This window comes from Vigna radiata, chromosome 8 (genome assembly GCF_000741045.1).
Source record: "Vigna radiata var. radiata cultivar VC1973A chromosome 8, Vradiata_ver6, whole genome shotgun sequence".
NCBI classification, from domain to species: domain Eukaryota; kingdom Viridiplantae; phylum Streptophyta; class Magnoliopsida; order Fabales; family Fabaceae; genus Vigna; species Vigna radiata.
This window is the reverse complement of record NC_028358.1, coordinates 40,787,735-40,799,994: the sequence shown is the minus strand read 5'-3', so window position 1 is coordinate 40,799,994 and position 12,260 is coordinate 40,787,735. Positions and strand designations below refer to the sequence as shown.

At 28.5% G+C, this 12,260-nt stretch overlaps 1 protein-coding gene across 1 annotated transcript; it reads right to left on the bottom strand.

The window, feature by feature from the left end:
• Positions 1-6,496: 6,496 nt before the first annotated feature.
• LOC106769768 (F-box/LRR-repeat protein At3g48880) lies at positions 6,497-10,660 on the bottom strand. Its single transcript, XM_014655514.2, has 3 exons — positions 10,506-10,660; positions 7,764-8,174; positions 6,497-7,457 (listed from the first exon to the last, which is right to left on the bottom strand). Exons 2-3 carry the CDS (start codon positions 8,123-8,125, stop codon positions 6,899-6,901), a joined length of 921 nt encoding a protein of 306 aa, XP_014511000.1. The 5' UTR covers positions 8,126-8,174; positions 10,506-10,660; the 3' UTR covers positions 6,497-6,898.
• Between the last annotated feature and the right edge of the window lie 1,600 nt (positions 10,661-12,260).

Below are 12,260 nucleotides of genomic sequence, written 5' to 3'. Positions count from 1 at the left end.
GCTTGCAGCTTCCTGAAGTCCACAGGAGTAAATGACAAATTCATACTTTTATACCAAAAGGATACACACAAATTCTAACTTAATGAAAATTAGAGTAAAAAAATTGAGCTAGTACTTGAAAGATTCACAGTACATTAAACTTAATCCACCATAGAATAAATTAAGGAGCAAATAAAGGGCAGAATTCATGGTTCAATATACAATGTAACAAATTTGTCATTTGAATATCAAGAAAAATAAAAGACTCAATTTACAAAAAGGAAAGGCTAAACACAAAACAGGGAACTTCTAGACTTTATCACAGCTCATTCAAACCTGTCAAATCACATCAATCCTACCTATTTCTCTAATCAGAACTGCACAAAAGAATTTTCAACTTTAAACTCAAGCTTCAACAATTCTAGCAAATGAAAACTAGCTTAATTCAATAAAAAACAGCAAAGATAACATATGGAAGAGTACCAGTCAGTCTCAACCTCACAGGATGCACAATATGCACTCAAATCACTCAACTGTTTAGGGCTGTCCTGTTTCACTCAATCATGACATGCTAACCTCAATTCTCAACTTTGTAAAGACTCTAAACAACAGTGCTTGACTCATGGTTTTTTTAAATCACTAGGTCTTTATTTGGCTTGTAATGTACATGGAATGGAATGAAAACTAGAAAAAAAATGGAAACTGGAATGAAATGGAGAAGTGTGAAGAAAGAGGAAGAAATCTAGAACTCAGTACAAGGTCTAACTCTTAATCTTTGGCCAGCCAATTTTTCTTTCTTTTTCCCTGGTTTTCTTTATTTTTCACTCATTTCAGGTCTTTCTTTTATTTTCTTTTCTATTTTTCTCATTTTTTTGTTCTTTCCAAATCTGTTTCTTTCTTTTTCAACTAAACCAGATTTTTCAGATCATTTTTCTTTTTCACCTCTGGCCTTACTCTTTTTCATGCACTCACCAATTTCTAGACTTCTCCTTACATCTCACAAGTCTCTAAGAGTTGATTAGTGGGTGGGGGGAAAGGCTTGAAATGGATGGAAACAAGAAAATAGGCTAAAGCTCAAAAGAGGGTACAATGGAAAGAAACTGACATGGGTAAGCTAAATTGGCTATGGCTGAAAATGAAGAATGCCTAGATCATATTTAAAATCTACCAAGAGCAAGCACATCAACAAAGAATCAATGCAAAATTAGAATGAGACCTAAATATGCATGTTATCACACAAGAAAGAATTGAAATGAACTAAAGCTGCAAAAATCTATCATTGCTAGAACTACCTCAACCTAAATCCAAAGCTAAATCTACTTTTGACAACTCTAATATAAGGAAATGAAGCTAAAAACTGAGTGAAATCACTAAGGAATGAAAAAAAGCTTGAAAGACCTAAACATGATTACCTAAAGCTATTTGCAATCTAAACAACTAATAAGACAAAACAATATGTAACCTAAAAAGAACCTAAACCAAACTAAAACAAAGTACAACAGCCAAAAAGGAAAAAGGAATGAATCTAAACAAAGGAGCAATAACAGACCTAAAAATGGAATGATATTCAACTAAACAAATCCTAGTTAAGTCTAAAAAAAGAAACAACAGAAAAGAAAAGAACTAAATCAACTCCTAAACAAAGAATCTACACACTTCCTTATCTAACTAAAGACTAAGAACAAAACCTAAGTAATGAAAAGACTCTTAAAACAAGCAAATCCTAAAGTAATTTTATTTACAAGCTACAACAGAACCTAAGAAACGGAAAACACCCAAGACAACTACTAATTAAAGACTAAAACAATTAACAGATTGAAAGAAAAAAATTAAAAAATATATAATGATTTAAAAATATTATATATCTCCTTAATTTATCTGCTTTTAAAATATAAAAATATTAAATTAATCTTAACAATAGAGATCACTTGGATTGAAAAAATAGAGTCTATTTACTATTCAATATTCAACATATTTTAAAACTTGTAAATATTATGAATGTTCACAAATATTTAAAAATAGATATTATTTTTAAAATAAGATTTTATAAAAAATAGAATACAAATTAAATAGAAATCAAATTTTTATTTTAATTTAACTTATTAAAATATAAATTAATTTTAATTTAATTTAATTTAATAAAGTATAAATTTAATTTTAATTTTTTAAATAGAATACTAATAAAATAATATCACGTCCAATCTATTTATAACTGATATAAAATATTTATTATCTATATAATAAATACTTTCGAACAACCTATCATCCCTACTTAATAACCACGTTCAAGATTTGATTTTATCTGAGTTGAAAATTGGATAATATAAATATTATTTACATGTTATCATGATATTTATGATTATTATTATTATTTATTATGAAATAATTTTGAACTAAAAAGTAATATTAAAATATTATGAAAAATGTTGTTAAAGTATTTTTTTTTAAATTTCCTTTTTCTCCTAAATTCTCAATTATCTAATATTGTCAAAATTAGTCACAGATTACAATTTTTCTTATAAGAAAAAATTGAATCAATTATATTTACATAACTTTTAAATTTAATACAAGAAAGAAAAGGAAAATTATCAATGTAAATTTTTTTGAATAAAATTTGAAAGCAAATTGCTTATTCTGATGTTCTTCTCGTTCCCGAGATCTAGAGCAAATCAATATATTGGAAATTGAAACAAAATGTTTAATTTACTGGAAACTTCTAGGAGAACTTTGAACGTGTTGAGTTTATTTCAATTTAATTTAAAATTTTGATTTGAAAACAGTTTTTAAAACATACTCGGTTATCGCATTAAAGAGTACATACTTTATTAAATTATCCAAATGGGTAAAATTTTCAAGAAAATAAAATATAAATTCAGATAAGTTATTACTGTAAAGGTGACTTTGTTATGAAAAAATTAGCATCAAAGTTGTTTGTTATTTTATATGAAATCGTAAATAACAGATGATTTTTAATATTTTTTTAGTTGAAGTTGTCATTTAAGTAACCTTTTTATTTTCTTCAACTAAATTTGCATTTAAAATAAAATGGCAGTATTACAAAAAGTAAGATATTAATTGAGTTAGAAAATATTGCGATTTTATAATCAAGAATTCTTAAAAATAATTTTAAATATACAGAAAGTTCCACTTCAATCTATAATCAACACAATCAAGACAAACGATTAGATCTATAAATTAGATCTACAAATTCGTAAAGGATAACAAAAATAAATGACCATTACATACAAACCGAAGGATCATATGAAAAAAAACAAAAGAAGAAATTAAAAAAGATAAAAAAAAACCACATTATTCTATTAAAGAAATTAATGAGACAAAAATAAAGAACTTGTCCTAATAATCACTCAAATAATTTCTGTGAAACTTGTTTATAATTTTTTTTATACTTTAAATTTTTAAGATTAAAATGTTTAATTCTCGTTATTTTAAATAGATCATCAATTATAAAATACGAATTTCTAAACTCTTATTTTATCTTCTTTTATAATTTATACATGAAATCAATCATTCAAATATTTAAATATTTAAATATTTAAATTAATTTTACTTTTATATTTTTAATTTAAATATAAAATATTTTATTGTAAATTTATAACATCAAAAGTGTAAATATAACATATATTAAATTAAAATGTAAATATGTTTGTAAAATACAATTTTTTAAATTATTGTGAATATTAAAATTTAAAGATAACAACTGTCATCTACATTTTTAATACTTTAAAAAGTTATAAATTAAAAAATATTTTAACACACACACACATATATATATATATATATATATATATATATATATATATATATATGTGTGTGTGTAAATTATAATTAGATTTAATTATTAATTTTATAAGATTTATGAGATTAATATTATCACGTTATACCACAATATAATTTAACATATAATAGGTTTTTTTTTATAAATAAAATAAAAAAATATCACAAACGTAACATATATAAAAAAAATAAAATATGACATAATTGAACAACTTTTTAATTAAATAAAAAAAAATCTAATTAAATTTTGAAAACTAATCCGAACAAAGATTAGGTGAATTTAGAACAGGTGAAGAAGTCTTCAAAGAAGGATCGAACCCAACGAGCTGCACGTGTTGGTGTTTTAATTTTCGATTGGTGGATCATACAGCAAGGGGTTTTGCCCATCATATCACATATTTGTTTTTCAGTCCTCACGTGTTCTTTGTGTTCTAACAACTATTTTGTCTTGTAATATATATTAATTAATTAATTTTAAAATAATTATTTTGTATCACAAATAAAAATAAAAAAAGGGAAACAAATAAAATAAATAGTGTTTTTTTTATTCTTTTAAGTATTCTTAAAAACACATTTAAATAAATTTACAAAAAATGATAAATTGACGAATCGATTAATTCTATTAAGTAAATAAAAAGTAATGTTAATGATTTCATGTGATAACTAAATGTGTATTAATGGAGTTATAATCTAAATTTTATTTACATGTATGATAATGCAGATGATCCATTTTGATATGTGGAAAATTAGTCAAAACAGACTCACACAATACTTATTTATTAACATGTTTGACGTGTTTTGCATAACTGAATTTTGGAGCTTACCTGCATAAGTGAAAAAAAAAAAAAAAGTTTATTTGTAATTTTTTTTAATCTTGAATACGAGTATTTTATAGACGTGAACATCTATTACATCACTTGATTATAGTGATATGCATAACCTATAAATTTATTATATCATTTTTGTTTTATTTGTAAACATATATTAGGTGTTGATGTACCTTTTTGGGTATCTATGAATAATTTTTCCTTATAAAAATAAAGATTTATAGTAAATTTAACACTTAAAATAATGAAAGATAAAATATTTTGTTCTAATTAACACAAAAGAAAGAGTACACAATAATAAAATATTAAAAATAATTAATATGAATTGTGGAATGGGAAGAAGTAGCGTGTACTCTGACAGTTAAAAGAAGTGTGCAAGTTAGCAGACTTAAATATTAATTCAGATTTCTATTATAACGAGATACAGACCAATCTGTATAAGTCACCCTTAGCATCATCATTTATAAAATAATTTTGTTAATATTATTCTACAAATAAAATATATTAATGTGATTCAATAAGATGATCATATCATTTTGTCATTCTCTTCTCTACCAACATTATCAACATTTGATTAATTTATAGTCACATTAGCCAAAACTTGCATAACACGTTTGAAGCATTAATAGGAAAGAGGCAACCTTTAAAATCATGAATACATCTCATTAAAATTCCTTTTATATATTAATTATTACCCATTATGAAATATGTAACAAAACTTTAGTTAATAAAATCAATGTGAATCTCTCCAAACCAAGAATGAAACTCGTAAATAAATAATGACTTTTCACCTCAAATAAAAGGGTTTAAATTAAAGTGTTTTATTAATTTATTTTTCATTGTCCTACCTAATTCTGGTTTGCTATTGGATTAATAATTTATTTTGGATAAAATTTTGTAAAAATAGAAAACTTTAATAAAAAAAATGAATTTTCTTATTCTGACTAATGTGTTCTTTTTAAAATTTGAATGGATTAAATATACACAACAAATATAAATATCAATTTAATTTTAATTATATTATTTTTAAACTTATTTTTAATGAAAGATGTTTGATCATTAAAATAAACATGGTGTAGAACATGTGCATCGAATATCATAATTCTAAATATAAAAACAAATTCAGTACGAAGAGTAATGATTGACCAAAGTGAAATCTACAATTGAAAGTTCGTAAATCTGTTGAGTAAAGATTAATAAGATCAACTAGAGAGATTGAAAGATAAAATGTAAACGATTTGGACAAAAATTAACAAGACAAAAGAAAAAGACTCAAAGATAAAATATAAAACATCAAATTTTAATAAGAATATAAATAAACAACAAATGTAAAAATACAACCAAAAAATAATAGTGATTTTTATGTAAAAATATTGAAATCGATAAACATGAATATAAACACTTTTTAGCATTATTCTTATGTTTTACTTTTAGAGAATGTAATATTTTGTTATCTTTAAAATTTTTCATTCAAATTCTATATATAAACACTTTCGAAGGTTATTTGATCATCCATCCCATCCAATTGGCATTCTTCAATATGCTTTATATCACTACTTTAATATTTAGAAGTATATATTCTTAACTTAATAAAAGCAAAATATATTATACATTATGGAATTTCAACTTTATCTTCCAAGTTGCATCAATTTTAGTATACTCCTTTACTGTTTCAATATTTGTTCCCCACTCATAACACACTCCCCCATTGGTTAAAACTAAAGTTATATATTTGAGTGTATTTTTTATGCACTAAAAATGCAATTTCTTTTATGGTTAATCAATAAACAACCATGATATATGTGGTTTTTAAAATAGTTATTATAAAAGTCAAAGTTACCATTTACAGTATATGGATTATTTTGTCATTGCAATCCAAAATTTGAATTTGAATATACGACATTAAAAAAAAATAGCATTTAAAACCACTGTCCAAAGTTCCAAATACAAGCATCCGAACATTTCGAACAGGTAAAGACTAGTTGACTAGTAAATGATAAACTAAAGAAGAATAGCCAAAAACTAATCTCCTCTACTCTGTAAAGAACCAAAATTACCGTTTCATCATTTTTTTCATGATGGAAAACACTTCTCAAAATAAAACCAACTACAGAAACAAAACTTATTATTCCTATATACAGTTACAAGATTTGGCTAACTCCTAAAGGGTGCAACAGCATTCATTTGTAAGAATCAAACTTTGTTTATTTGGATCTACACTTAAGGTAGCAGCATGAAACAACAGAAAATGTCACAAATGATGACGACTAGATCACTATCAGATTGCTTTCTTTTGCTCAAAGTGTGAGAGACCTCACCTCGTCTGTTTTCCAAAGCCCTTCCTCGTACTTGTACCACCTAACCAATCCTTCGTCAGTTCTTGTTCGTTGGCACATGACGCAACTGTCATCCATGCATGTCAGAAATTCACGTAACCGAGAAGCCTTCTGACGAATAGTCACATCAATTTCCTTAACAATTCTTTTATGTTGAGGAGCTGGAAGGGCTTCCATCAGAACACAGTGTGATATATTGAGCACTTCTAAGTTTTGTAAGCTGTCAAGAATCAGAACAAGAACATCCGTAAATAGCATTGAGCACCGAAGGCTCAAGACTCTCAAGTTTGGAAGAAACGCAGCCAGAGATGAAGCAAAGAAAACATCACATGGCCCCATAATCTTCAGTTCACTAAAGTTCTTGCAGTGGGTTGAGATTTCCTCCAAAATATATGGTGGATTTGCTATACTAGGCATTGTCAGGGACTCCAACTCTTTCCAGCACCGGATGGCCTTGCACATTCCTGTTTTCTTGATTCTGTTCCAAGCTGGCAGAACAAGTCGTTTGAGTCGCGGGCACCTGGCAAAGGGACATTATTAGCTCTTTGCACAAAGATACATATGCCATCTCTAATTTTAAGGTGTGTTAATTACCAACATTGGTTGTCTTGTCCCCTTCTTTTCTAAACAATGTAATACAACTACACCATCCTACTAACTTTCAAATGTTTTCCAGAAATCCAAAGGAAAGTTGATCAATCAACAAATCATATTCCACAAGGTTATAAATATCACTGATTAACCTTCTTTGTGTATTCATTTCATATGGTTTATGCTAACTTTATACGTTTAACACAGATATAATGATCTTGAAAGTTGAAGTTACCTTTCAGCTGTGTATGTCAACTGTTCATCACTTACGTACAAATTGAAATGGAAGATCAAAGTCATTATACTCTGCCGGCTGAGACCCAGGGAGATCTTCAACAATCGCGTTAATATCCTATCAGATCGTTCATCAACATAAACATATGGCTCTAATGGGATCTTGATGAAATTAGATTTTAGCATTGACAAATCTAGCGTTTTCCAAAGAAGTGGATCACAGCATGCCATGCGCCATGCACTACAAACACGAGAGATGCCAGACGACGTCAACTCAAAAATGTCAAGCAACTGAAAAATCTTCACCAAAATATCTATGTCCAGATCCTCCCATCTCCTTATGTTAGAGTCGTTGTCTTCCATAAAGTCAGGTTTTTCAAAATCCTCACTGAATTTCAGTGTAAAGAAACACCTACAGAAACCAAAACCAGTTGCAAGACTAAACCATTAGAGTGAAAAAATAATAGCAGCATATGAAAAGGAAGAACAAAAACTCAAAAATAGACAGGATAAATGGAAATCCAAGCAAGCTTTACAATCCGTTAGTAGTGTAACCACCGACACTGAAAACATTATAACAGGATAGCTGTTCCAAAATTTTCTATATAGTTTGCATAATGCAAGACTAAATGCATGTAAATACCATCCCCTAAATCCAAATCTTCTTTCTAATCATTTTCACTACTGTGACAGGTGTAAATTTCATCCTCCTCCTCGTAGCATTGCTGTAGAAGAGGATAATGCTGCAGGAGAAGTGAGTGGCAAGAAAAATGTTCAGACGGAATAGTTGCACTATCCGGAATGAATTTTCGGCCACTAGGCCGACTAATAAACAATTACAGTTGGCAATGACAGATAGATCCAGATATGTACAATTTTTTACTTCAAACTCAACTTGACTTAACTCACATATAACTCAACTTAGATAGATTGCAAATTAACAATTTTTATTCTTTGCTTTTTGTTCTTAAGTTTTCAGTCTTCCCTCTTTAGTGTTTTATTTTTTGCTCATCACGCTTATATATTTTTGGGTTCTCATCTTTTCATTCCCAACCTTCCTCTTCTAGCCAATATGTCGAGTCTCCTTTCTACCATACCATGATGTTGAAAATTAATAGATGCAGAAACATACACAAAGATTTACTTTAAACAAAGATTATCAAAATATTATAAGCCACAAAAAATAAGAATGGTACAAATTTCAATTCTTTAAGAATTTAAAAAAGACTGAGGTATTAGGCTCTTCATTCACAAAAATGAAGATTTTGGGAATATACATGTACAGCTTAATCACACGTCACAAATAGAGGAAGACAACTTTCTTTTGTTATTCAACAAATTAGTGAGAGTTATACCATTCCTATACAGGGCACCTAGTGTGCAATTTTTTTTTTTCTAACAACTGATGAATTATGTTTCTCAAAAATCAAGTTTGCAAGTAATCCTACTTTCCTGATATGTTATCTTGTGTATCGCTAAAATTTTCTCATCTTCATCGGAATCTTGGATTTCTAAGACCCTTAAAGGAATACTTTATTGAAAATTGAGAAACGGTTAAAATATTTCTCAATTTTTTTTGTCCTGAAAACATTTAAAAATAAATCATACAAATATAAAGTAAACACATTTGACATTCCCAACTCAAGATTTCTATGAAACCTAGAAGAATCCCCCTACCAAACACCCCAGCGCTAGTGTTAGTCACTAGATTAGCAGTACTAACTGTCATCATAAGTTCTGATTAATATGAAGGGCGAATAATCTTTCACCCCATGCAAATATTTCAGAGAGAGAAGTTCACACTCATCATCAAGAACCACCATGGATACAACCCCAGCCAAAGGTTATTGAACTCAATCATTTCGGCCTGAACTCACAAATTAGGCATAGATGGAATACTAAATCACCAACATAGCATCTGCAGAAAGCAATTCACAATTCCCATAACCTCTTTACTAAAACATCATTAACTTAAGTCCAGGATTCTCACAGACATTAGATAAAAATCCTCTAATTCATACAGAATTTTGAATAGACAATATCATTGTAATCATTGTTAGAGTTCATCTACATGGCAGGATCACATGGGTCGGTCGGTCGGTAACATCAGCCGAAAAAAAGAAAATAAAGAAATAGAGATGTGAGAACAGAAAAGATGAACAAACCAAAGACAACAAAGAAACGAGTGGAGTTGATTATGCGTCCAAACCACATTCACTCGAAAATTAAAACTTTACCATTAAAAATGAAAATCGGACGTGAAATGAGTGGGGAAAAGAACAATTAATCAGACCAAACAATTGGCACTTGTTCAATTAAACTCTCCAGTCTAATTACTCGGGTTTCACTCGGACACTTACGCCAACTTACAAATTTCCATGACAAAACAATTACTCATGTTTCACAAAGCATCGTAAAAAAAAATAATTTGTAACTCTCTCAGACCAGATCTCGAAAGCACCAAATCCGAAACAGAAGCTAGTGCGGGAACAATCAGCACCATCAATCATGAATTCTTGATCAAACAAATTCCAGAAACCCATAAATGAAAAGGCGAAGAAAAAACTCTTGGAATCTAAAAAAAATCTGGGTCAATTGTTTAAGGTGAAGATCTAATCCCCCTCTACCCCAATTTTTCAACTTGTTTACAGACACAAACATGGGTATGTACTTTGAGATTTGTATGTGTGTTTAGAGTACGAAGAGGAGAGAGAGGGAGAGAAAGGAGAGAAAGGAGACAGACCTTGAGACAACAGAAGTAGTGTGCGGAGTGGATGAGGATGTTGGTGTCGTTGTTGAGTAGCTGAGTTGAAGATGAACAAGTGCAGAGATTTTGAGGTGTTCGTTCCTGCTCTGCTTTTTTTCCCTTTTTTTTTATATTAAAAAAATATCATGAAACATGTAAATTGTGAACAGAAAGGTGGATGTAGATGCGGATTCCAAGGGACCGTATGAAATTACGAGAAAAGCCTTGTCTTAGGTCATGCAATGTGGTTTCCGAAAAAACAAAACAGAACTTTTTTCTTGGAAAAAAAAAAGTCAAATGCAGATAATTAGATTTGCCTAGCACTGTTCTGCAATTAAAATCAGAGTTCCACATTCACAATTAATATATAGCAAATTTTGGATTAAAAACACATTGAATAGCCTATGGAAATATATTGCAATTAATTTTATATAAATCTAATAATGACACATTTATTTATTTTTATAATACTTTTCTTAAAAATTATCTTAACGTAAATTCTTCTTAATTTACAGTATATAATATGTCAGATATTTATTTTTTATAATCACAATAAACAATAAACTAAGATATTATAAATTATAAATGATAATATGTTATAAATATTAAAATTATTCTATTTTAATATTAAAAGATTGAAAAGTATAGATAAAAATTTAGTTAACAGTTTTATTATTAAAATATATTATTTGTTTGAGTTTATAACTTATAGTTTATTTGTTTGAATATTAAAGAGTTATTGAGTGATCATGTGACAAGGTCTTGAAGTTTGTATTATTAGTTTTTATGAAAGAAAAAGTTTTGTCTCTTTTTTATTTTGTATTTTTTTTTATTTATGTGAGAAATTTAAAAGTGCATGTGTCTTTTGAGTCGTTTATAGAACTCTTTATTGATCAGTGGTCCTAATAATGTATCGTAATTATATTTTCGTGAATTGTATCGACAGATAGAGTTTATCGAGCTAAGGGGGCCGTTCTAAGTTTCTTATAATGGTTTGAGTTTCTAAAATTATCACTTTTTAATGTTATTGATGCTTTGATACATTATGATGAATGTTTTATTAAGTCTAAAATTAATGTTTTGGTATGTAAAATTGTTGTTATGATTGATGATTGAATGTATCTGTGTTTTGGTTGTTTGATGTGGAATTAATGAACTAAGAATCTAACTATTTGAGTAAATTGGTATTTATTATAAGTTTTAGTTTTTAATTATGGACTTAGTTAAAATAACAATTTGATCATTTGCACACTAGTGGAAAATGGACTTTTTATAGCGCATATATTATAACGTAGTTTTGTAAATCCGTTATAATAGAGATGTGGTGGCAAATTCGTAAATAAGTTTAAGACATATTATAACGTAGTTTTGTAAATCAGTTATAATATGAGATGCGGTGGCAAACTTGTAAATAATTTAAACCTATCTCTAATTTGTTATGACGTAGATTTTAAACTACGATACAATATCTCTTTCATTTCCCTCCACACTCCTTCTCTCTTCTTCGACCCTCTCAGTAGCAATTTCTTTCAGAACACTGCCTTCTCTGTTTTTCGTCCCATCATCACTAGCTCTTCGTCTGTTCACTAACTCACACATAGCACACAGTTCCGGTGCACAGTTCCGTCAACGCCTAGGGTTCACCTCCGCTCTTCTCCACTCTTCTCCACTCGCTGCTACATTTTGCCCTTTGCGGGACGCCTAGGGTTTCGTCTCTTCTTCACATCATCAGTCACACATAGCACACAGTTC

Coding starts and splice junctions, on each gene's coding strand:
- LOC106769768 (XM_014655514.2), bottom strand. CDS start 8,125: ATGGAAGACAACGACTCTAACATAAGGAGATGGGAGGATCTGGACATA. Junction 7,458..7,763: donor TTGACATACACAGCTGAAAG/GTAACTTCAACT, acceptor TCCCTTTGCCAG/GTGCCCGCGACTCAAACGAC.